The following is a 24301-nucleotide window of genomic DNA, read 5'->3' as shown; positions in this document are numbered from 1 at the left end:
CTGGTCTGCTTTGCTTATCCTGCTGCTACTGCACTTTATGGAGTGAATGGATATATATGACTAGATGGATGGATTAATATACTGTGGGATATAAGACAAAAGAGTTATGTGCATTATATCCACCTTGCAAAACAGAAAATCCATGAAAAAAAGTTAATTCATTGATTATACTAGGAAGGAATTTGGCAGTGTAATTGGCAGGGCATAGGTACAGTAGTGCTGCTCCATCCTTTCGCAGCCTTTCTGATTGGTTGTGGGATACACTTTGAAGTGATTGTTGGGCTCCTTGAACATTTCTTCCTCTCCCTCTGAAGACTGTCAGGTCATAACTAATTCATACACCAGCACATGCCATACAGTGTGTATATGTGCATGTGTGTGTGGACCAGAGAGAGAAAGAGAGTGATGTATTATTTAGCATGATGTCAGAGGCAGTTTGATATTGTGCTGCTGAGACAGAATCAGAGATTATCATAGCACTTAGACACACACACACACACACACACACACACACACACACACACACAGAGTTCTTTCTCTGCATGATTGTTGTTGAAGAATTACTCTTTTGGTTTCTTCTGACTCCTCCTACTCCTCTGTCCTCTGTCTTCTTCTCCACCTTCTCCTTGTTCATCTTAGTTGACCTTCTGTCATTTTTGTTTTTAAATGGTTGGATGTTTATTGACTCATGTTTAGTGTCTTAACTGAATTAAGAAAACTGAAGTAAAGTAAAAAAAAAAAAAAAAATGTAAAAAATGTATCAAATAGGCAAATAAATAAAAAGGGAAATAATGGGTTTCATATCACCTGTTTTAATTAGTTCTATGCCACCGCTAACTTAGTCTTATGAAGAAATCATATAAAAGCACCTCTTTTGGTTTGACTGACGTGACAAGAACTAAATGATACATGCCATATTGCAAATACATTAGGCGTTGTAGTTGAATTTTCTCTCTCCTTGAAAAAAAGTTAGTAGCTTTGGTTGAAACTTGTAGGTCATACTGTATTGTAGAAAAAGCATGTTGAAGACATGTAACAGGCATATTCTGATTTTAATGCACACTGGGAGAGGCGCCCACATTGAAGTATGTGGGAATAAGAACACTTGTTTTGCAATACACAGAGGCACATAATATGAAATTAGTCAAACTGTGTTAACCTCAAACATAAACGAACATTACCCATATTCATACAATATGCAATAGATTTAGACACATCCATTCAGAGGCACGGACATGCATACAAACACAAACAGACATGGACATGCATGTGGTGCACAAGTAGACACACAGCCCCACATGTAATAATTTTCTTCAGAACATGTTCCTCATCCTAGAACATTCTACCATGTGACTAACAAGTCAGGGGAGATTTCACTTTACTCCCCCTCATCCCAAACCTCTCTCCACTGCTGCCATTTTTCCTCCTCTCCTCTACACTCACAACCTATCCACTGCATGTTTTTCTCCCTTCCTAAGATATAACAGTAATACACTTCTCTTACCTTCATTTACTCTTACCAGAGAGAGTTTACATAGTGCCTCAAGAGAAGGCATAAACAAAGACTGATAAAATATAGAAGAAGGAGATAAAAAAAAGAAAACACATTCAGTAGGAAATGGCTAAAGGTGCAAAACACACTCAAAATGTTTCCTTTTTGTACTAAACAAAAGCAGGAACAACAGGTTTCTGCACAGTCTATTGCAAACGGAAGCACAAATCAAAGCCACTCACATTACCTCACATACATTATAGCTTTTAAAAGTGATTTTGTTTTAAGTAATGACCGAAATTTTCCTATGGAAAGTTATTCAGTTGCTGTATTCCAAAGGAACTAGAGATACAAATTCTCACTGAAGCATGAGTGAAGAAAGTCCTGTTAGTCTGAATGAAACAGGATAAGAGGAGGGATGGCCTTCTGTCTTTTTTTCTTTTCTTTTTTTCCCTAATAGGTTGAAATTGTTTTTGCAAACAAACAGAAGATGCTGGCAGCAGGTTAAATGTTCTGGGAGTTCTCACTGGCCAGGTGTCAGTGCCATCGATAGACCTTTCCATCTGGGCCTTTATCCATCAGTTGTACAAAATATCACAGAGAGTGTTACTTACTTACAGAGGTCTACAGCCAATCCGCTGACCTTCTGGTCGTGTATTCATTTCTTGAACCTACTGCTCTGCCATCTTGATATAAATTATTTTGAATTCCTAGGAGGGTATGAGTGGAAATCAGAGGTCACAGCTCACTATATCAATATAATGATGTTTGTCCATAAATCTGTGGCAGCTACAGATACAGGAGCTACCATAAATTACAAAAACTTTTCTGTTACTATAACAGTGGCAAGCTTTTTGACATTTTCCCTTTTACTCTACTTAAGTCACATTATCAGTTGCTCTGATATTTCACTCAGGTAATGGAGTCCAGTCATGCTCAAAATTTGGCCATAACCATAGAGGGAAATACAACACAAGAAGATGCTTTAGTTTGTTTTGAAGAGACTGTTTTGACAGAACAAAAAGGCTCTGTAGACTCTGATGGCATATTGTGTTTTTTTCTACTCACTCACCCTCCTCTTAATATGAAATGTTTGACTAACATTTTAGAGTCTCTATTTAGTCTCTCAATGGTGTGCTGCATTTAATGAAAGCTATTCAGTCTGAAAGTCAAAGTTTGAAAGAAAACAGCACCTACTTTGGCAAACTTTTTTTCTCAAAGTCACAGCACAGAAAAGCTGATTGTTTATTGCTTTTGAGATGGCACTTGAGAGTAAACCGAGACAGATTTCAGTCAACTCAAAACCTGAAATAAACACTGAGACACTATTATTTGTAAGTCTTAGTTATTGAATGGACAAATGCCATATGTATACTACTTCTTCATATTTCTTTTTTTCAGTCCAGTCTCACCACCACACTGGATACCTACAAACAATATAAAATGAACACATAAAAACCCAACAAAGTAGTAAGAGAACAAGATGAAGTGTTTTGGGCAGTGATTTATTCAGGAGCACGTCTGCTATGTACAGTCCATAGAAATAAAGGGAATTAATAAAATAAATGGTACTGTATAAACACAGATAAATGTGCGATAATTTCTTTTTTTTTTAATGTTTTGTAGGAGGCAGATAAGTGAATGTGTGATTGCTTATAACAAAATCATTTTATGTATAATCAACAACCACTAACAATGTGTTACAATGTCCATTTTATTTATTGATTTACTTATGTTTGACAAACAAGTGTTTAGCCCCCAATTTGTAGTTGTATAACACTTGAACTGCAGTGGAGCTAGCAAGGAGCAATTAAGGACACACGTCTAAACTATTTGACTAGACAAGTGGCCTAGAAAAAAGGATGAAAAGCTGGTTAACATATCCAAAAAGGGAGCAGTTTTACAGAATGACAGATATGGCCAGTTGTCTATGAGGTCACTGCTTTCCTCTGGCTCTACTAAAGCATGTGTTCAGTAGCCTCTCTGGTCATCTGTTGACAAAATTAAACCAATCTTAATGCAGAAACATCAAGGGGGTGTGATGTTTGAGTTAGAACAGGACTTAATTGCTTTCCACATTAGAGGTCAGTAAACATCACATCCTGTCATTGGGAGAGGTTTCCTAGATTTGTTATCTCTTGCACCAATGACATTTCAGGCTTGATAACTCTTTGGCAGACACAGCTGAGAGCACAGGCCATTGATGAGTCTGATCAGAGTGCTGCAGGCAGCGCATTGAAGAAACACTTTCTGAAATATGAACTTTGAATGATGGAGCAGCTGATGAGTAAAGTTCAGGTGAAAACTGAACAGCAAGATTTCATGGGGCTAAATTACGGCCACAAAACCATCTACATTCATATTTAAAAGCAGCCATTAAAGGAGCATTACAGCATTTGTTCCTCTGCACCTCTGATCCCTTATCAGCACTTGATTGATTGATTTTGACTCTAGTCTCTTTGACTTGAACATGATCTGAGTGTCAAATGTGTGTGTGCGTGTGTGTGTGTGTGTGTGCGTGCGTGCGTGTATGTGTGTGTGCACACACGTGTGTATGTGTGTGAGGGTATGTTCCAGTGGTGTCTGTTGCACATGTGTGGTGTGTTTGTGCATCTGTGCATGCATCCATATGTGATTGAGGTGCTGGCTGTGGCTGCTCTGATCTTTATCAGAGCGACCTGAGGGGACTGACAATATCCACTCCTCTATCTATCATCCCCCCATCTGCCTGTCTCTTTTCTGTCGCGGTTTTCTGTCATTCAGGCTTTCTCTCCCTCCCTAAATTCAGTGATTGAATCCAGGACAGCTAACGTTTTAATGGCGAGCTTCCATCATGGGAAAGAGAAGGTGACCTTAATAGTTGAGGTTGGTTGAAGGAGCTGCACCTTAATGGGTTCTTGATGGCGATAATACTATCATATACACAGATGGTTTACGAGTACAAAACATTCAAAAATATGTTTTTGTTAGAGCAATAACTTTTTGTTGTTGCAAAGTGTAGGATTTCAGGAGGACAGTGTTGCAGGTTTGAGTTTGTCTGTTCCAGTCTGTTATGGGAATATTATCTTTTTCTTTTGTAGTTATTAATTACAATACTGGCTTTTTTCATCGTTATTAATAGACTTTATTGTACTTTTTTGTGCATTATGATAAAGAAATGTATTGAAAGGTGATAGAATACAGATCTTGCTTGACAATTTAAGAATTAACCTGATTGGTTGGGGGAAGAAATACAGGTTCTAGTGACAACCAGGTAACATACTGTACACGTATATACACAAATTTAACTACCAGTTTTTCTCTGTGCTTCTTACTCTGTAACTATTTTTTCTGTTTGTACACAGCTCTACACATATTAAGCACCATTAATATACCTAGTACACAAAACCATATGTATGTGCCTGCACACATTCACAACACACACAACTATGGCTCAGTTCATACATTTAAAATGAGAAGGGATATGTCAGTTCTGTCCCTGGAGAAAATTGGTTTTAGAGCCCTGGAGAGTGGTACATGTATGTTTGTGTGTGAATGTGTGTCCCTATCTCTGTGTCTATATAATGTATATGCATGTGTCCTACTAACTCCCATGTGTATATAGCAGGCAAGTGTGAAGTATGTGAGAGTTGAGAGAGGAGTAAAGGAGCAGGATGGAGGAGGAGCATACAGTACATAAGGAGTAATGAAAAGCTGTGAGGAGAGATAAGAAAAAATCAAAGTAGGGAAGGCAAGAAAGAGAACTGTAGAAAAAAGAGGAGAAGAAAATGTGAGAAAACAAGTCTGTACTGGAAAAGCAGAAGAGAAGAAGAGAGGGTGAGAGAATAGAGGAGGAGAAGAGGAGCTCCCTGTAATAATGTAATGTGCTCTATGCTTTCTAGTTGAACAGGAGAAATCAATGCTCTTCTAAAGCACTGTCTGTGTGTGTGTATGTGTGCTTGTATGTGTGTTCATTATCTACAGTGTGAGTGCAGCTCCTCGCCATTTCAACCACTGCAAGGTCAGTGATCAATCACACATACACACACATATGCCCACACAGTGACAGCAGATGTAAAGAGCAGATTGTATGAAACTGAATTTTGATTGGAAATATGTGTGTTTTTTGAAATCATGTCTCCATCGTGTCTTTGTCTCCTGAGTTTGCTTTATTGGCCTGGATGGGTCATGGAACAAGTCCCAAAACTATCAAGACACGATGAAACATTTTATGCCAGTAAATCATATACCTATGATCTAACAGTTTTGTCAGCCTTAGTTTTGTAGCCATAGTGTCATGCAACCCACTAGAGACTGAAATAAGCCATAAATTATCAAACAAACAATGTTGACAGGGCTGTGACACAGTCATATATCTCATCATATGAGCAGTGGAATGACACTTATTTAAATATTTCACTTTATTGAAGTATTTTTTTTTCACATTTGCTCTGATTGGTCCCCAACACATGAATATAACACAGCACAATTGTCAGCACAGATGCAGGATAGATGAGTGACACTAAAAAGTCAGAGTAACCACTTTAACATTACAGAAACCCTCTTATAAGTACAACGACAGACAGTGAGTGAGATTTTCAGTGTTTTGCAAAAAGAAGTGAGACTCTGCAAGGTTACCCGCCATTGTCAAAAGCAAGTGACATTAGCTCGTTATCTGGATCATTGGATATAATTTTATAATGGTATAGCTACAAAATAGCTGCCAAATCTCTCAGCATCAGGCCTTCAACACATTGTATCAATTTGATGTCTGGATAATGTAATTACGCTAAATGGCTGCCAAATGTCTTAGTATCTGGCTAGGCAGAATACTGTAGGTCCCTCACATTACAAAAGTCCAGCAAATGACAAAGTAATGTGATACCTGGATAAAATGCACTAATTCAGTGAAGGATTTATATTAAGAAGCTGCCAAATGTTTTATTGCCTGGAAAGGATAGGTGTCTAACATCAAATATTGTCCAAAAAATAGTCATCAGTCTGATACCTGGATAATCTAATTAGAGTAAAGTGTAGAGTAAAGTCTTTTGGTGCCTAGATTGGCAAGATAGGAGTTGGACAGTAAAAAAGGTCTGGTAAATGATATATTTACCTCATATCTGAATGATATTATATATCATATTAAATACCTTTATGATGGAATTATAGAGAACAGCTGCCAAACTCCTCTGTGCCGAGACAGGGTACAAATTACATCAAATGATATATTGATTTGATATTCAGGTCTGTCAGACAACAACTGGCCACCTGACTAAAATATAGGCTATCCTGGTACACAGTTATTATCAGTGTGTTTGGAAGTGTGCTTATTTGCTGCAGCAGTGCGTGTGTGTGTTTGTGTGTATGTGAGTGTGTTGATAATAATATAGCCTCCTGGCCAATGTCAGTCCATTATTCAGCTTTATATCAGCCAACCAATCAAACGGCCTCCCTTCAGGGTCACCACCTCGGCCCATCCAATCAGCTCCCCCTGCCAAGCAGGAAGGAATGTCACCTGATTAGCATAACCAGAAAATGAGCAGGGTCATGCTGACATGGCAGTTTCTGATGCTGAGAGTCAGACAGCACTCCGAGGTAGCATTTAGACAGACGTATCCCTCAACACTGTCAGCCAATCAAAGAGGATTTTCACCAACTGTATTACCATCCTATAAAATGTGATAGGAAACATCGCCAGAATGGTCTCTAACCTCTTTGAGCTCCTTCTCATCAGCAGATTTCATTATTTAAGGGCATTCCATGGGGTTTTTCTCTCAATATTTAATCGTCTAATTAATTGTTAAAATGACTATCAGCGCTGTATTCTCCAGCTCCTGCACTCTGCTATCTATCAGCAGATTTTGTTACTTCACTTTCCCACTGCTTTTAATATCTTAACTACTGTCTCCAAGGAAGGAAAACTGCAGTATAACAGTGGAAAGTAACTATAACACAGCACTCCTAGCTTTGTTTGAGAACAACTGATTAATGGGGTTTTGTTTTTTCTCTCTAAAATAGCTGTGTATTTGATGAGAGTCTGAGGCTTAGAAAAGTTTTTTCTTTGTGAATATGTCAACATAAGCTATAAGAATCAGACCATTGACCTTATCCTAAACACAACAGGGTTGCCACGTTTGCTAATGGAACTATTTCTACATAGTACCTGCTGAGAAACACTGCCCAGTTTAATGAATGAAGATTCCTGCTCACAGATTTCATCATAACGTGAGGGCTTACCCACTGTATTCAACATCAGATCATATCTTCTTATGATGTCATTCTTTAAAAACATATTCATTTCCATTGCACAGCTAAGCATGTTGCACAATTTTAATGCTTTCCACAGGTTATTCTTTTAGGTTAGTTGAACTTCATTCACAGATCAATTTCAACAGAAAAGCTTTTATTTAAATCTCTGGGGAAAATATTAACAGCAGATATTGATGACATGCAGTTAGCTGCCCATAGAACAAAAGAATGTAAATCTCATTAAAATAACAGCTTTACTTTACAGCAGATGGGAGACAAAGTTTTGCCTTGTGATGTCTGCGTCTGTCATGACAGATAGTTGCAGTTACTGAAGATTGGTCCTGTGATGAAAAGAAGAACTTCTTTACAAATTGATTCCCCAGTGACTGTGCACTCCCAAAATACACACAAATACACAAACAACACACGCACACAAACACAATGCTATTATGAGTGAAATAAATTGCGCAGAGGAAACACCTGTTGACTTGTGGTTGATGTTAGACTGTGCTGCACTGATGGTACAAAGACTGGTGACAGAGGAGGAGATGAGGACAAGGAGAGAGATGAAAGAAGACTAAAGATTAAAAGGGACAAGATGGAAACGAGTTGAAAGAACTGAAACAGGACAGAAGCCAGCTGCTTACATCTTGAAGTGTACTTCAGCATAAGAGCTGCCACCATACTGTATATTTTGATATCACGTCAACAAGAATAAATTTGAAGGCCAATTTTAAATCTTCAATTGATCAGCTTTTGCTTCAGGACTCACATCATGTGTATTAATCGTTCAACTGAAACTGCTGCTGTTTGTTTCATGAAGACAAAGGATGCGGTTCTTATTCATTTTGAATCTCAGTGCAACAGTTTTATATATTATATAGGATTATTACTCAGCTGTGTTTATATTGGTTGGTTAGTTTTGCAGTTAAGGTGAGCTTGGTAGCCATAAATTTGTAGGTGTGTGTGTTTGTATGTGTGCTGGTATCTGTCAGTCAGCTTTCCAGGGGGTCTCTTGATGTTAAATTTAATAAGTCACGCTACAGTAACCACAGCTATTAGATATCGCACACATACTGGCACACACACCCACAAAGTTAGCTAGCTAGCTCACCTCGACTGTGCAACCAGACAACACACACACAGATGTTATAAGCACAGAGTGATGACTCCCCACACACACACACACACACACACACACAGATAAGAACTTGTGCTTTTATTAAAACAGAGTATACACCAGAGTATGGCTGAAGTTGTCAGTCACTGTAGACACAAACACACAATGACAATGATTGTCACCACAAACAATAATCTATACATGGGTTACTGTTAATGTTCCATACACCACTTAACAGCATTAACCTTACATAGTCCTCGATTGCTGTCCACTCACGTAGTGTCAGTTTGTTTTAGGACAAGCTGATGGTCTGTCTGAAGGTATTAGAGATATTGGAAAGAGCCCTGCTAGTGACCCCTAGAGAAAGAAGTTTATTAGATTCATAGTATTAATGTCAGATGGAACAGTCAACAGCATTAACAGTATTAGAGCCACAACCCAGTATTAGAGCCACAAAGTTTGTTTTGAAGACAGAGCTGGCTGGAAAGGCTTTGGGGTTAAGATAAAGAAGAGAGTGTATCTGAAATGCAAAAGGTTCATCTTCAGGGGGAGCATGCATGTGATGAATGTACTTTATGGAAATCTGCATATTACTATACATTATTATACATTTTGATATGTCTTGTACAGATGTAGGCATGTTAAACTGACACTAATGGCAAATTGTAGGATCACTATTTGATGAATTTGTACCTCATTTGACAACAACATAGCAAGTAGACTGAATGAAAAAGCAAAAACAAACCAGCTCCACTAGTCATTATCGAATGTGGAGTGTATAGCCTAGGAAGTGATTTGCACCTTAAAATGTGTTTGTGTCTTTGCTATGCTTTTCACTGTCTTTTCACCCCTGTCAAGTAGAGAGAGAAAGGTGAAGTTGTGGTGAAGAAATCAGTGGGGTGGAAGTTCAAGTTTATGTGTAGAGCACAGTTTCATAGGAAAGCAATTTAAATTGGTGGCAGGGTGACACTGGAGGTTAGGTGGGGCATGATGGTGAGGCGTCAGTGTTTCGGTGGGTTTGAATTAGCAAATTGAGCTGACCATCTGCAAGCTTTGGAACGACATGTCTTTATTCCATCAAGTAAACCATGAGCTCTGTAAGATTCCTTTTATACCTCTTCTCTTCTCTTCATGCTAAGGTCATGGTCAAAGATGTGTCCATACTTGTCCATACTTGTTAACTGAATATCATATTGACAATGGCTGGCAGTTAGAACCCTTAGACAAAAGAGAGAAGATAGATTGAGAGGCCAAAGAGCAGATTTAAAAAGAAGTGTGTGCATGTGGTAGGGGAGAGAAAGAATGCTTTGATATTGATCAGCACAAAAAGGTTCTGAGAGGACACACTCATTGACTCAGTTCTGTTCAATGACAACTATGGCATGATTCCCTTTTGAAAACCTCTCTCTCTCTTTCTGTCTCTCTCTCTTTCCCACTTTTGCTTGCTCTCTCCCTTCTGTCTCTCTTGCTTTCCTTAATGGATATTGATTTAGTTTTAGGGACATACAGTAAGTTTCTATCTTATTGTGCCGGTTGTCTCTTGCTAACCTCTTTTGCTTCTAAACTCTCTCTGTCTCTCTTGCAACCTTTTGAGGTGAACTTGTCTCTCCAGATGACAGTAGTTTGAATGTAAGTGCAAATCTGTGTGTGTAAGTGCAGGTGTGTATGTGAGTGTGTGTGTGTATGTGTGTGTGTGCATGTGTCACAGTACAGTGCAGCTTTAGCAGAGTGACAGTGATGTCAGACACATAACGATTTCCTATTGGCTGTCAGCCCTTGAGGCCTAACGACCCGTTATTGATCTGACCAATTAGCATCCACACCTTTAATTAATACTGAGGCCTGATGTGCACACACAAACATGTGCAAACTTACACAAGTACGCGCACACGCAGACTTTTAATTAATAGTGAAGAGAGGGGTGGCTGGGAGAAGAGATAAGAGAAGAGAGGGAAAGAGGCTGGGAGGGTGAGATGGATGTGTGAGCCAGAGAGGAGGGCAGATCAGGACCCTGACTTAAATCTGTGAGGCCCGTTGATATAAGTACCAATGGTACGTCAGAGCTTAATGGTATTCTGGCTTTTAAGAATACAAGCAAGCTTACTTTTGTACAAAACGGGTATTAGCTCTACCTCTGTAACTATAATCTTCAATGTGATAATGTGGATATGTTGAAAATCAGCCTAGCCAACAGTTTGTTGAACTTTAGTGAAGTAAATAACCACAGTGCTGGACACAAAATAATGTAACCAGCTGTATTTCCAGGACTAAGCTTCATCAAAGACTGTAATTGCCTATCATCTACAGTAAGTAAAGCATGTCTGATTTTGCAATGCCTGTAAACACTCAACCTTGTGCCATTTTGTTTGATCAAGTCTGATGGTGACGATTTGTTGTGGTCTTCAGAAAGACGTCAGCCCTTTCAGGTCAGATCAAATGATGGCAGTTAGTGTACTGCTGTAGATTCTACAAAAAACAGGCCTAGGCAAACAAACTAACCCATGATCTCATTCAGTCCTGATGGCCACTGCCTGTAAACACAGAACAATTAGTAAGAGAAGGGTGTGTGTGTGGTATTTTTGCTTTTTCCTTGTATTTATGTGTGTGGGTCTAATGAAGTTCTGTTGGCAGGATGTCTTTAGGGGGAAATCTAATGGTTTATTGAACCAGGCCTCAGAGAAACATTGATCACCGCATCAAGGAGCTATACCCACACGGATACACAGACATAAATACACACACACACACACACACACACAAAAAAGCACACACACATGTGCACACACACATACTTTGTTTATTCTTGTGCAGTGACATGCACACACCAAACCAACATACACATACACAGGCACTAGCGTCTGCACACACACCGGTGAAGTGGAGGTAAAGGGCTTATAATTGACATCCCCATGTTTCATTGTGAGCAGTCAGACTGCTGTCATTATCTGCTCATTCAATTACATACAGGGAAATTGCAAGGCTAGAAAAATCCAAGCACATCTTTTCAACTAACGTTCGTAGATGGATATTTTATCCATCTACAAACGATCCAAAATGAGGTAATTTTGTTGGAGGACAGGGTTATTGTCTTCCTCAAAATGATTAACCTCTTCCACCCAGTCTCATTAAATTGCATCTTCACCCGACTGCCTCTAATTGTGTATTTCTATCATATGAAAGTTTATACTTAAGAGAACTACATTTCAAAGAAAGACCATACTATTCACTTCGCTGCATTAATGTGAAAGTGTGTCCTTATTAGTTCTATTGATTAAATAATTTTGCATGCACAGTGGTCCATAAGATAATGTATATTTGACAGTGAAATCGGCTATACCATAAAAGTAGACAGGGAATGAGGAATCAGTTTTAGCCTTACTTGCAGCAGTTGTGATAAACAAGATTTAACAAATATCAGAATAAATTTACATTAATACTGTACCTTTAATGCCAGTATTTGATATTTCACTGCCTCAATAGTCAATGATAATAACATCATTACTGACCATTTTGAATTGCCAAATAAGCCATGTTCTGCTTTGGAAAATTCTGTGTCAGGCATTGTGTGTGTATATACAGAATATACTGTCCTGGTTATGTGTTGTTTAATCTGAAGACCGCGTCACCTCTATGAACACTGAACTGCTTGAAGCTGCTTGGTGACTGTATTGAATACAGATAATTATTGTTCACACAGCACATCGAGGCACCACTAAGGCAATCCTCAAGACTGCTTTTACCTGGCGTGTGTGTGTGTGTGTGTGTGTGTGTGTGTGTGTCTGTTTGATTGTTTGTGTTGTGGCATGTAATAAACCCAGAAAGACACAAGTGGCCTGCTGCTCTGAGTCCATAATGTTTGATCTCCACTTGAAGCTGCAATCATTAGCAACGCAGTTGTGTGTGTATTAAGTGGTCTTCACAGCTGCCAGATGATCTAGTGCTTTGAGCCACCATTACTATCAGAGAGCTCTTCCTTTTTCCTGTTTTAACTCTCCCTGAGAATCTCTTTCCCTCACTGACACACATACACACCTTCTGCTGCCACTTAGTCCATTTTCCCTCTATTAATGTTTTCTAATTAATCATAATTACTTATAATTACATCATCACCAAGCAGCTACCAATCAAAACAGTTTCTGAGGGGAGCTGCAAGTCTAATGTGAGTGTGAGTGTGTGTGTGTGTGTGTGTGTGTGTGTGTGTGTGTGTGTGTGTGTGGTTAATTAGCAAAGTTCATTCCTGTCCTTCAATCTATATGAAGGGTCATAGACAATGGAACAAACCTAACCCTAGACTAAATGTTGATTTTGGATGACCTTTTTGAATGTTACTGTCAACATTTAGAATTAATATTCTTACACTGGATAAGGTGTTGTTAATATAATGGTTGGATATGGTTATGAAAAGTTAGCTGTCATATTTAGAAAAAAAAAACAAACATTACTTTGTATGTGACAGACCAGAAACTAAGGTCTCTGGCTGGAATGTCTCAACTTTAGTCCAGCTACATACCAGAAACATTATTCCCTGCATTTCTACATCAACAAGATTGGAGCAGAAAACTCCAGTCTTGTTGATTGTGGAAAATTATCTCCTGTGCACAGTAAATTAACTTTTTAAAGTAAAACACCATAAAAACAACCTCTCTAGGTCTTTCTTTGTTGTACTTCCTGTCCAAATTATGACCAAGAATCGCTGCTCTGACTCAGTTACTTTGAAGCCAATTAGGCAAGCAGTATTTTTGGTAACACAATTAAAGCAGACAAATTGTTCCAACATCATCGAGTTGTCCGCTTTACCAAAATGCAGAGTTGTGGTGGAGCATTTTGGAACATTTTGGTTGTGTAATCTCAAATCAAGTGGATGATTGGTGCAGAAATGTAACTCATTAAAAAGCCAACCACTCAAATGGTTTCCAACCACTCAAATGGTTTCCCTGCTATAATCTGCACCCCCCACAACCACCACCTATATTTAGTCGCTCTTTTCACCTATCTCTATCATACTTTTTAAGCTTTTATTGGAAAGAAACATACTATAGTTTTAACAAACTTGTTTACTGTTTCTTTTGTATAGATTCTGGTTCCCCATGTTTTTGCTAGAGTATAATACTATCAGAATCAGAATCCTTTATTAATCCCTTGTGGGATTGTTGAGTTAGGAAAGTGAAGCAGGAGCGACTGCAACAGGCTGCACGCGGGTTAATGTATGCGCACAATGACTGACTATACTATATTATACTACACTGTTGTCCATAAAGTTGGAATAATTTTTCCAGACACATTTCTCTTTTTATTCCTATTTATACACATCAGTAATCACCTTTGACCAGGTGCAATGGTTACATACTGGGTCCCAGTTACCAATTTTGTTTTGAGAAGATATACACTTTATCTATCAAGAATAAATCACATCATGATAAGAGGTAAAAAGTATTGTAAACCAACGTTATGGGCAACATTGTATATACTATACTAATATACTATTGTCTGACCATGTGTGTAGATATGTTAGTTAGTACATTATGTAACCACATCTTGGATAAAACATTGCACTTCTTCCTTTCTTATTTCCTTCTCATCTACAGTTTATCTTTCTGCTCAGTATGTGCTCAGCATGATTCTTAATAATGGTCTTTTCAATGGTATTTATTCTATGCTGTTAATGCTTTTGTATAAAAAGGTGTCACAGTTTTCAAATGCCAGATATCTCATCTTGGCATTAATCTTTTCATACTGAAAAGCACACAGCCACGTAGAATAATTCCATAATATCCTACTCATGACTGATTGGGCTGTCATAGTTAGAATTTGAGGAGATCGCCTGAATCCTAGTATGAATGACAGTTGCTTGACAGCTCTGCAGCAACTTTCTAACAATGGAAGGATTGTTTTGGGGGAAAAAAAATATATAGATGTATTATAGTTGAGTGAAATGGGCACAAAAATAGGTCTCTTTTTTTTCCAACCAAAACATCTCCAGCATTTCTGAAACCACACTAACCTTTCAGACCTCAGCTGAACTTTTGTCTAAGTTTCCATGAGTTTTGCCAAGTAAATTTAAAGTTCTGAAAATCTCTGTAATGCACACTGTTGGTAAGGACAAAAAATCTCAAACCTGATGAGGCTTAACCAGCAAACAGTTTAAGGGGCTGTGGTGAAGCAACATGATTACTTTATTTTTCCTTTTTTTTTAAGTTCCCCACCTTTCAGTATTAGCTGTAATAGTACTGAAGATGAGGATATTTTCTAGTTTTTCCTCACCAGTTCACATTAAGTTCTCAGTGATATTTGAGTCTAGCAGCTCCAGAGACCTCTACTTCAGTGATGTTAATCAATCACTGTGAACAAGAAACTGTGAATCATGTTTTGCCACGTCTAGATTTTTTATGCACACACTTGGGAACACTGTGAGCTGAAATGAAATGAGGACATAGGGAACTTCAGATATCTGCTTCTATGACTTCTGTATGATACTCTCTTGGAAAGAAAGCCTTATTCACAAGAACAAATCTGCAGTGATGTGTAATACTATGATGATGATAGGAGGAAAATAGCAACAGGTCTGTTGTGGTCCTGTTTTTTAATTTCCTTAAATTAACAATGAAGTATTTAAAAAAGAGTTCCTTTATGAAGATGTATGACCTTAAACACACAGATTACCATACAAATTAACAAATATTAATGAGACAAAATTTCATTCTTCCACTGTTGTCATGTAAAGTGCATGGGGATATAAGTAGTAATCATATCATAAACAGACCGAGGTCATTGTGAATCTAAATCTGTGCCAGAGGGAGGCCACAAGACCACAAAAATGATGTACAACCTACACCATAAAATTTCATTAACTTAACAGACTAAAACTGTTTTATGACACAAGTTCTTCACAAGTCTATAAAAAGAGTTGGTCAAAGTGTTGAATAAATCAAATTGACAGGCAACTGACTCCAAAGTTGACAGCCAGCAAAACCTTTTATACATCCAAGTGCCCCGAGAACACATATCTGTTTGTTACAGACCTGCGGGCTCATTCATCTGTTCTGTTACAGTTCTTATAAACCTTACATCTTTTATGGGAAATGTCTTGAAAATCATTTTTGAAAATCATTTTTCAGATGTAATCCATGTACAGGGTTTCTTGTAACAAATTCAGTGCTTTATTTTCAAGCATTTCAGCATCTATTCCATTCTGGTATAAACCTTGGTCCATCTTTTATGAAAGTTACTGCTGACAGAGGTGTAAAACCTCCCAACTCACTGTATCATCCCTCTCTGTCTTTGTCTCTCTTTCTTATTTCTGTCTTCTTCTCTGTCTCTCTCTCTCTGCCTTTGTTGTCCTTCACTCCCCCTCTCCAGTCCTCCTGTCTGCAGTGTCATCTGTCTCACTAAAAACTCTGAAAGCATGGCAGCATTCTCCCTTTTTTCTAGCACTTTGCTCTTGCTTTTTACCCTCTACTCAGTTCTTTTCTCCCATCTCACTTCTTCCCCCTCTGTCTCGTGCTCCCCGTACCTGGACTCAACAGTAATTGCTTATCTAGGGAGAAATAAAAGCCAGGTAAATGGTTGTGTGTGTGTGTGTGTGTGTGTATGTGTGTGTGTGGGGGGTAGACAGAGAAGCTGGCGTCTGCTCTGCATACAGGCCTTTGTGTGCCCCTGTGTGTGTGTGTCTGTGTGTGTGTGACAAATGCAGATAGTTCTACAGATGGCCCATAAAAGCAGCAGCTTGTAATGAAGCAACTGAGACTGAAATCATGGTTATGGTAAACTGGGGAGAGACAGAGATAGGGAAAGAGAGGCAGAGATAGATAGATAAAGAGAGAGAATAGAGAAGAGGAAGAAGTGAGGGTAAGAGAGAATAAATAAGAGAGGGCAGGCAGCAATAAACCATGAAAAAGAGTGTGGTGTAGCCGCTGGCTGCTGAATAAACTAGTGTAATGAAACTATGTGATGTTCACAATAAACTAGGCAGAGAAAGAACGGAGGAATGAAGGGATGCACAGAAGGGTTGATATAGTGGTATGGATGGAACAGGAGAGGGAGAGGCAAGGAGCTGGCAAGTCATCAAAGTTTTTAGTTGAGGAGGAGGGAATGGAGGAACGGAGGACAAGATGGGTGGAGTGTGACAGGAGGAGACATTGAGGGAAGAGGGGGGAGAGATTTAAAAAATACAGGAGATATGGGAATTATAGATAAAAAAGAAAGGGCTAAAGAAGTAGTACCAGATAGATAAAAGAAGGAAGAAAAATAAAAACGTGAAAATGGGCCAGAGGAATCAGTAAAAACTTTATGAAAAAGATAGGTGATAGAACAAAGATAGGTAGAATGAAAATGTGATGGAGAGCACTGATTAAAAATCAAATGGCTAAGAAGGGAGAATCTTGGTGCATGCGTTTCCGATAGCACCTTGAACCACAGACAGACCAGCGCTGTGAGTGTGTGTGCACAGTGCATGTCTGTGTGTGTGTGTGTGTGTGTGTGTGTGTGTGTGTGCGTGCGTGCGTGCTGGTGAGAGTAAATGTGTGTCTGATAGGACACTGAACAACAAACATCCTGACACTGAATAGGCCCACACCGACTGGCAAAATCGATAGGCCAGCAGGTCGCAACACTAGGCCAACTTGACATCCAGTCACAATACAGCACAGGGGGTCACCACAGTGATGGATGACCCTGGTTGAGCGTGTGTGTGTGCATGTGTGTTAGTGTCCAAGTGTGTCTTGTCAGTGTGCATTTCTCTAACTCTGTGTCTGTGTGAAGATAAGGAGGATGGAGGTTAGAGGGGGGGTATTCAGGGTCTTTAGCAAAACGATTTTCCTCTCTCATATATGCTGTCCATGCTCTGTGACCACCAGGATTTAATGTACCCTCTAAAACCTTAAACAGAAAGTGTGTATCAACTAATTAAAGCACATGAGGGAATGCTTGCTGTTTTTGTTTTTCTGCAAGCTAATTTAGAGGCAAAGTTATTTCTGTTATTAAGTTATTTCTGTTCTAGTTATATCTATTTTTATATGATACCACAAGCTTTGGTCTTGTGAACTTCATCATGATAGATGCTAATAATAAAAAGGTAGCAAGATTCATTTAAAGCAGACTAAAAGACTGTATGTGTCCACTGAAAATGCAAAACTGTCCACGTAATCCCTTAAGTAATCATCGGCACTGTGGCTACAGTGGAGGCACAGAGGTAGAGAGAAGGGAGGATAGATTAATTGAAGAGGTATGACAATAATGTCATTGTGTAAATGAATCAATCAGCCAACCAATCTAAGAATCGCTGAAACGGTTCATTTGCTGACATCAAATCTTGTCTACCCACTGTCTGCTCTCTGAATGATAATTACACATTTTTGCCGTTAGCATGGAAAGGGTTCCCCTCCAGCTGCTCTCTAGCTTTCTATTTGAAGATTATTGCACATATTTGTGAGGTTGAAGGAGTGAAGAACTGCAAGGTTTTCAAAGTTTCGGGTGACAATTTAAGAAAAGTACAGCTCTGTCTCCACCTATCATTTGGGAGCATACTGAACAGACAGTCTCTCACTGCTACTGTCGACTTCTTCCTTTTTCTCCTTTTCTCTCCCCCTTTAACTTTCTCTCTTCCTCCCTCTCTCGCTCCTTCTGTCTGAGTAGTTTCATAGCTCTATCTGTCATGTTGGGCATCCTCCGTCTCTCGTTTTCTTTACCTCCCCCTCTTTTTGTTTCTCTCTGCTCTTTCCTCCCCCTCACCACATCTGTCTCTCCTGTTCTCCCTAACCCCCTATCTGTCTGAACAGTTTCATAGTTATATCAATCAAGTTCAAACAATAAGACCAGAGTTGGTCCCTGTTCTCCCATCTACTTCCTGGTTTATGGTTTGTAATACCCCTTCTCCCCCTCTCCCTCTGCCTCTCTCCCTCTCTCTACTGTGTGTGTTTTTGTGTTTGTGGATGTTTATATACACACTTGTACATATGTTTTAGGCACAGAACTGTAAATGTATCTAGAGGGAATAATGTGATTAACTATAAAACATTTTTACATTATGCCTCTTGCTTTCTCTGAGACTCTGAGGTTTAGTCTGCTGTCAGAACGTCCTTTTATAGCCATCATGCTTATATGTGTGATATATGTGTGCTTGATGTACAATTTTAAAACAGCCAATAGTTACAGTATGTTACAGCCTGTTTCTAACCATGAAACTGTTTTAATGGTAGATGCAGTGTATGGACTGAGGCTGTAAGTGCTCCAGAGGAGTTTCTGGATTGGATGCATCGCTATGCAGGAGCTGGTTATATTATTTGTTCAAATGATAGCTGAATTTGGGGAAATGCATAGTTAAACATTTTAGTGCAAAAAGAAATTCAAAAAGCTTTAATGCTTGACCATGTCTCTTTCTCTCTCTTCCTTTGCAGAGCTTCACAGCACATCTTGTGGAAACCCTGGTGTCCCACCCAAAGCAGTGCTAAGTGGTGGAGGCCGTTTTGCTGTGGGAGACCGTGTGCGGTACAGCTGTGTTCCTGGTTACGTCTTAGATGGCCATGCCACACTCACCTGCATCACCAATGCTGGAAACACCGCCGTCTGGGACTTTCCTGCTCCAATTTGTCGAGGTACAGACAACTACACCCGTATGTGTATGTGCATGACTGGATATGAAGAGTTTTATTCTAAAATGAAAATCTATTCATTTGAACTACCTGTCTCAAAATGAAAACAAATAATGAAAACAGAAATTAGAAAAAAATAAAAACACAAACACTTTATTCATTTTATACATTTGACACATTTTAGACATACTGACCTCCATATAATATTTTCCCAAAACAAAATATGTAGAATTTTGGAAGAAAACTCTTCATATTTTTATTTTTATATTTATGTGTGTTGGTGTGTCTGAGAAAGACAGAAAGACAGACAGACTGTGCATGCATTTGTGTGTCTGTGTGTGTATGTGAAAGAGAATGAGGCAGGCAGTCCAAAATGCTTGTGTGTGTATTGTGTGTTTGATTATAGCGTGTGCAGTTCTTTTTATGCTTGACTTTATAATCAAAGATGTGTGTAGGAGAGAGGCAAATGTTGAGTGTGGATGCAGAGTGTTGTGTGTGCTGTTGTCTATTTTTGGATTCTGGGGTGGGTGTAGATGGTCTGCATACATAGTGTTGTATGCTATGTCACACTACAGTACGTATTCTAAAGAAGACCTCCCCCATATAGTGTAGGTGGATGCAAATATAGGGGATTGTACTGTATGTGTGCATGAAGAAGTAGATGTCAATAATTGCGCAGCTCACTCTCAGTTCAAAAATATATTTAAGGTCATTTGCATTTAAAATACTTAATATAACAATTATAGATAGTGATTAAATTAAAGTTCAATTTTTGATACTTTCATAAATTTTCAGTAAATAACTCCTTGTTATAGTGAGGGTTGCTTGTACAGCCAATCCTACTGAGATTCACACCCACTATCTGCAGATTTATGCAGCCCTCAGCTGCTGACAGCTCATTGTTTTATTTTGCCAGTCCATATGGTTGAGTCCCAATGGTACTCATTGGCCCCCATTTACAAAACTTTGTGTAGCTAGTGTGCAAGCTCACTCAAAACACAGAGGACCAGAGTAAATGAGTAATTGTTAAATAGAGCCAAATACCTAGCAAGACACAGATATGATGGCAGACAAACAAGTAACTAAAGGCAAGAGATATTGGACTTAGAATTATTATGACAAAGAAGACTTAATTGACATGCCCATGACTGTTTTTACTGGATGAGTGATTAAGCAAGTGATGGTTCATTATAATTGTAGCCCTAAGAATTTGATTTGAACCTAATAAGTCGATTGTTATTGTGGCTTTCTTGATTGGATGTCGGCCACAGGTTGAGCCTATTTAGTCACATGATTTGTTGGTACTTTAAAATTGGGGCTTCTGAAATGACAACATAGATGTGGGTGGGCAGGTGGCAACTACATGGGCACCCTGATATCTGTGAGGAACCATGATAACAGAGAATGGAGCAGTTAAACATGCCAGGATCATTGCCAAGTTCACACTGGAACTACAAGTAAAAGAAATTCCTGTCCCACAGCCTTAGCACCATGTTTTTTAACCTAATATGTTAATGCAAGATGATTACTATTCTAACTCTAGAAGTTCTGTTATCACCAAAGCTGCTCAATCAATTTACACCTCCCTTTTATGTAATTTCATGACTCATATGACTGCCAAGCAACCTGAGCTTGCCCAAGCAGAGGCAGTGATTTAGTTAAAGGATTGAACTTTGTTGCTGCACCTAAATGCATTCAAGTTGTAGATCTGATAAGCAAGGCAGTCATCCAGAAGAGCAACATTCCTTAACACACAGGAGAAGGCACTCACACTTCTCAGAAGGAGCCCAAACATCACCTCCCTCCCCAGAGAAGAGAGGGCAGATTCACAGTATTGAACTTGGAAGACTATCAGTTCATGGTATGTGCATTCCTTAGTGATGCAAGCAAGTGATAAACAAGAGAGATACTGCCAACTGCTACAAAGAAAGAAGGCAATTAATTGCTTACAATCACTGGAAACCAGGGAAATCACCATAGCATCAACCCCAGGGAAAATGCTGTAGGAGCTGTACTCAGACTCACAGTCAGCAGCAGTGATTTGGGGGACCCTGTCAACACGGTTCAAGGACACACAATGGAAGTAGCTGCTAATGCAGATCATTGCTATATGCTGTGCTCTCATAACATCTTTACCTTGACTGTTCTGAATCATGCCAGCTTATTAAGGTGGAGAGGAATGACTATCATACGGACAAAGATGGTGTTTAACATCTACTCTTGGTGGTTTTACTTACACATCTCTACTCATTTGACTTAAGTCTCCATATATAACATCTCAGAAGTTGAAAGCAAAGGATTTCCCCACCCAGTAGAGCTGAATATTCAACTTTTACTGATTACTGAAATGTCTTCAAGTCCAGTGGATTTTGCATTGTATTTTTGGATACCTGACTGAAACTACGGGAAAAATAAAAGCACTATAATCCAGTGTACAGTAGATGATCTAATTTTTATCTCTTATCATTTTACAGTGTTGACAGCAAACACAGAAATGAGTAGTTTGTATTTCTGATATCAAAAAATCCAGCATAGACATGTAAATTTGTTTAACTGTGAATCTAATACTATGGGAGCCTACGGGGTGGTGTGTATAATGCTTGTGAAATTTTCCCACTTAGCCCTGCCTTTTCCTGCACAATAGTGCCAACCAAAATCAGTTTTAATATATGCAACACTGTGCTGAATTGTTGCACCCCATATTCTCCATTTTGCAGTGAACTGTAATTTGGGTCTATGGAAGGAAGAGGGGGAGAAGTAGAGGGGAGAGAGAGAAGCGGGGGAAATGGCAACTTGTCAGTGCTGGATTAGCAATGTCTCTGTCACTCTGTCAGTAAGGCTAAGAGGAGCTAAGCTACTAATACGTTCACACCAACTCAGAAACACACACATACACACGTCACGCAAAAAACCTCCTTGAGTGCCTCTGCATGTGTGTGTGTGTGGGGTGGTGGTGGCACCTAGAGGCATTCATACCAGCCGTAATAGCTTTCTATCAATTATTCAGCCATGCAGTCAAATGACTTGAAATGCAGTGCTTTTAGCAATATCACCGTAATGTGCCCCCCTCTCCCTCCTTCCCTCTCTCACCCACTCTCTCTCTGTGCTTTTGTCCCTTTATTCTTACAATTATATGAATGTAAATATGAGCCACTATCTACATTACACACTGTGCTTAAATTATTTTGCATTTAGCAAGAATAAAATAGATAATAGAAAACTCTCTTACTAAAAATGGTAAGATGCTGCTCCTTTCATTTCTTTATTCATTTCTTACCCTTATGACCAAAGCATGTTACAGGTGAAATCAATAGCCTGCATTTTGACTTTCAGCAATAAAATATAGGTGCACACTGGGGTTAGTGGGTATTAACACCAGCAATATTCTGGTTCAATACATTGTCCCTTCTTTTGGAAATGTTGGTTTTATTTGGGTTTCTCTCCCACAGTAACCCAGTCGAGTGGGAAAATCAGATCACCCCTAGGTGTCAGGATGTTAATGTGATGATTTCATAATTCCCTGCCTTTCAGTTGGAATGAACTACAAACTAAAGTACACCTTTCAATGTAATGGAACCTAATATAACATGGTGCTGAACACACATTGCATTGAACAGGTGTTCTTTCCTCACCTTTTCCTTCATATATTTAGTGTATTGTTTATTGTTATTTTCCATGTTGGAATATCTTTGGCACCACTGAGCAATCACATTGCAAATTAGATAGCTTCCTAGTAGGCATACAAAAAACACTGCCATCACCAGGAATATACACAGCCATACAGGTCCCCTAATGATGGATCTAGTAGTTTGGAGAGACATAATTTTATACCGCAGCTGGAATGAGAACTCTCATATAGAGTCCCACTGCTATATACAATATGTCATGTGTCTGTTTTATAAATTAAGTAGATAACCTCTGATATATACAGCCCAAAATTAATAAAGATTATGCAACAAGTATTCTCTTGACTACACTTTGAAAAGTCATAATTCATTACAGTGACCCCAGACTTTATTCTAATACAGTCTGCGTTATTATACAGTGTATCTTGCACTCATTTTACACAAAATTGGAGGCTCTCTTGTTCTCAGGTGATGTTATATTGAAGTAGTTTTCTGTGCCAAAATCCTGATTAAAGATGTGGCTGATGGAGTGTAATAATGATATTTTGTACCTTGATAAAATAAACAGCTTTAATTTTAAAAACCTTAAATGGATGCAGTGAACCAGATTTGACCATGTGACAGATAAGCATCAACAGCTAGGGCTCAAAGGATTCATAGTCATCTACACACACACAGCGTATTTACCATATGTTCAGGATGGGTGCTGAGTAGTTAAGCTAAGCTAATGAAGCTGAGTAGCTTAGAAACATCATTAAGTTTGTATGAAAGACCCTCCTTTAGTTTTCCATGATGAACTAATTTGGAAAAAGAGTATCCTATAGATGTAGTGGATATAGTGAAGCGGTCAGAAATAGGTGTCACCATACGGATGACAGGAAGTTGCAGGGGCAACTAGAGGCCAGCAGTAATTCAGGGAACTTTGAATGGGTTGGGAACCATTATTGATGTGGCCCTTTAGATCCACTGAGTCACTATATGTGATCCTGAAGTATACTATGAAACTGCACTTGACATGTGTAACTGCAGCAACAGCACAGCCAATCTTACAAACACCATTTGTAACTGGGCTAGTATTGGAAAGGTGCTGTTTCAGCACACTTTTATTATCCCCAAACTGAGTTATATATTACCATGAGCAAAATGTAACAGAATAACATACTGCACAGCTACAGTATGTCACACTAATGCCTACTGCATAAAAGCTTATAATGCACTGTATATGTGTGTTATGGAGAAAGCTCTGTGT

General features: G+C 38.9%; 1 protein-coding gene across 1 annotated transcript in view; it reads left to right on the top strand.

Annotated features, from left to right (window-relative positions):
- LOC108898204 (CUB and sushi domain-containing protein 3-like) overlaps window positions 1–24301 on the top strand; it is a 311569-nt gene that overhangs the window by 107632 nt on the left and 179636 nt on the right. Inside the window, 1 exon segment of the mRNA XM_018698119.2 lies at window positions 19232–19429. Within this exon segment, the coding sequence (XP_018553635.2) occupies window positions 19232–19429 (198 nt within the window).

The sequence above is a fragment of the Lates calcarifer genome, linkage group LG3, assembly GCF_001640805.2.
Source record: "Lates calcarifer isolate ASB-BC8 linkage group LG3, TLL_Latcal_v3, whole genome shotgun sequence".
NCBI lineage: Eukaryota > Metazoa > Chordata > Actinopteri > Centropomidae > Lates > Lates calcarifer.
Note: the sequence above shows the minus strand (reverse complement) of the source record. Positions and strands in the feature narration are given on the sequence as shown.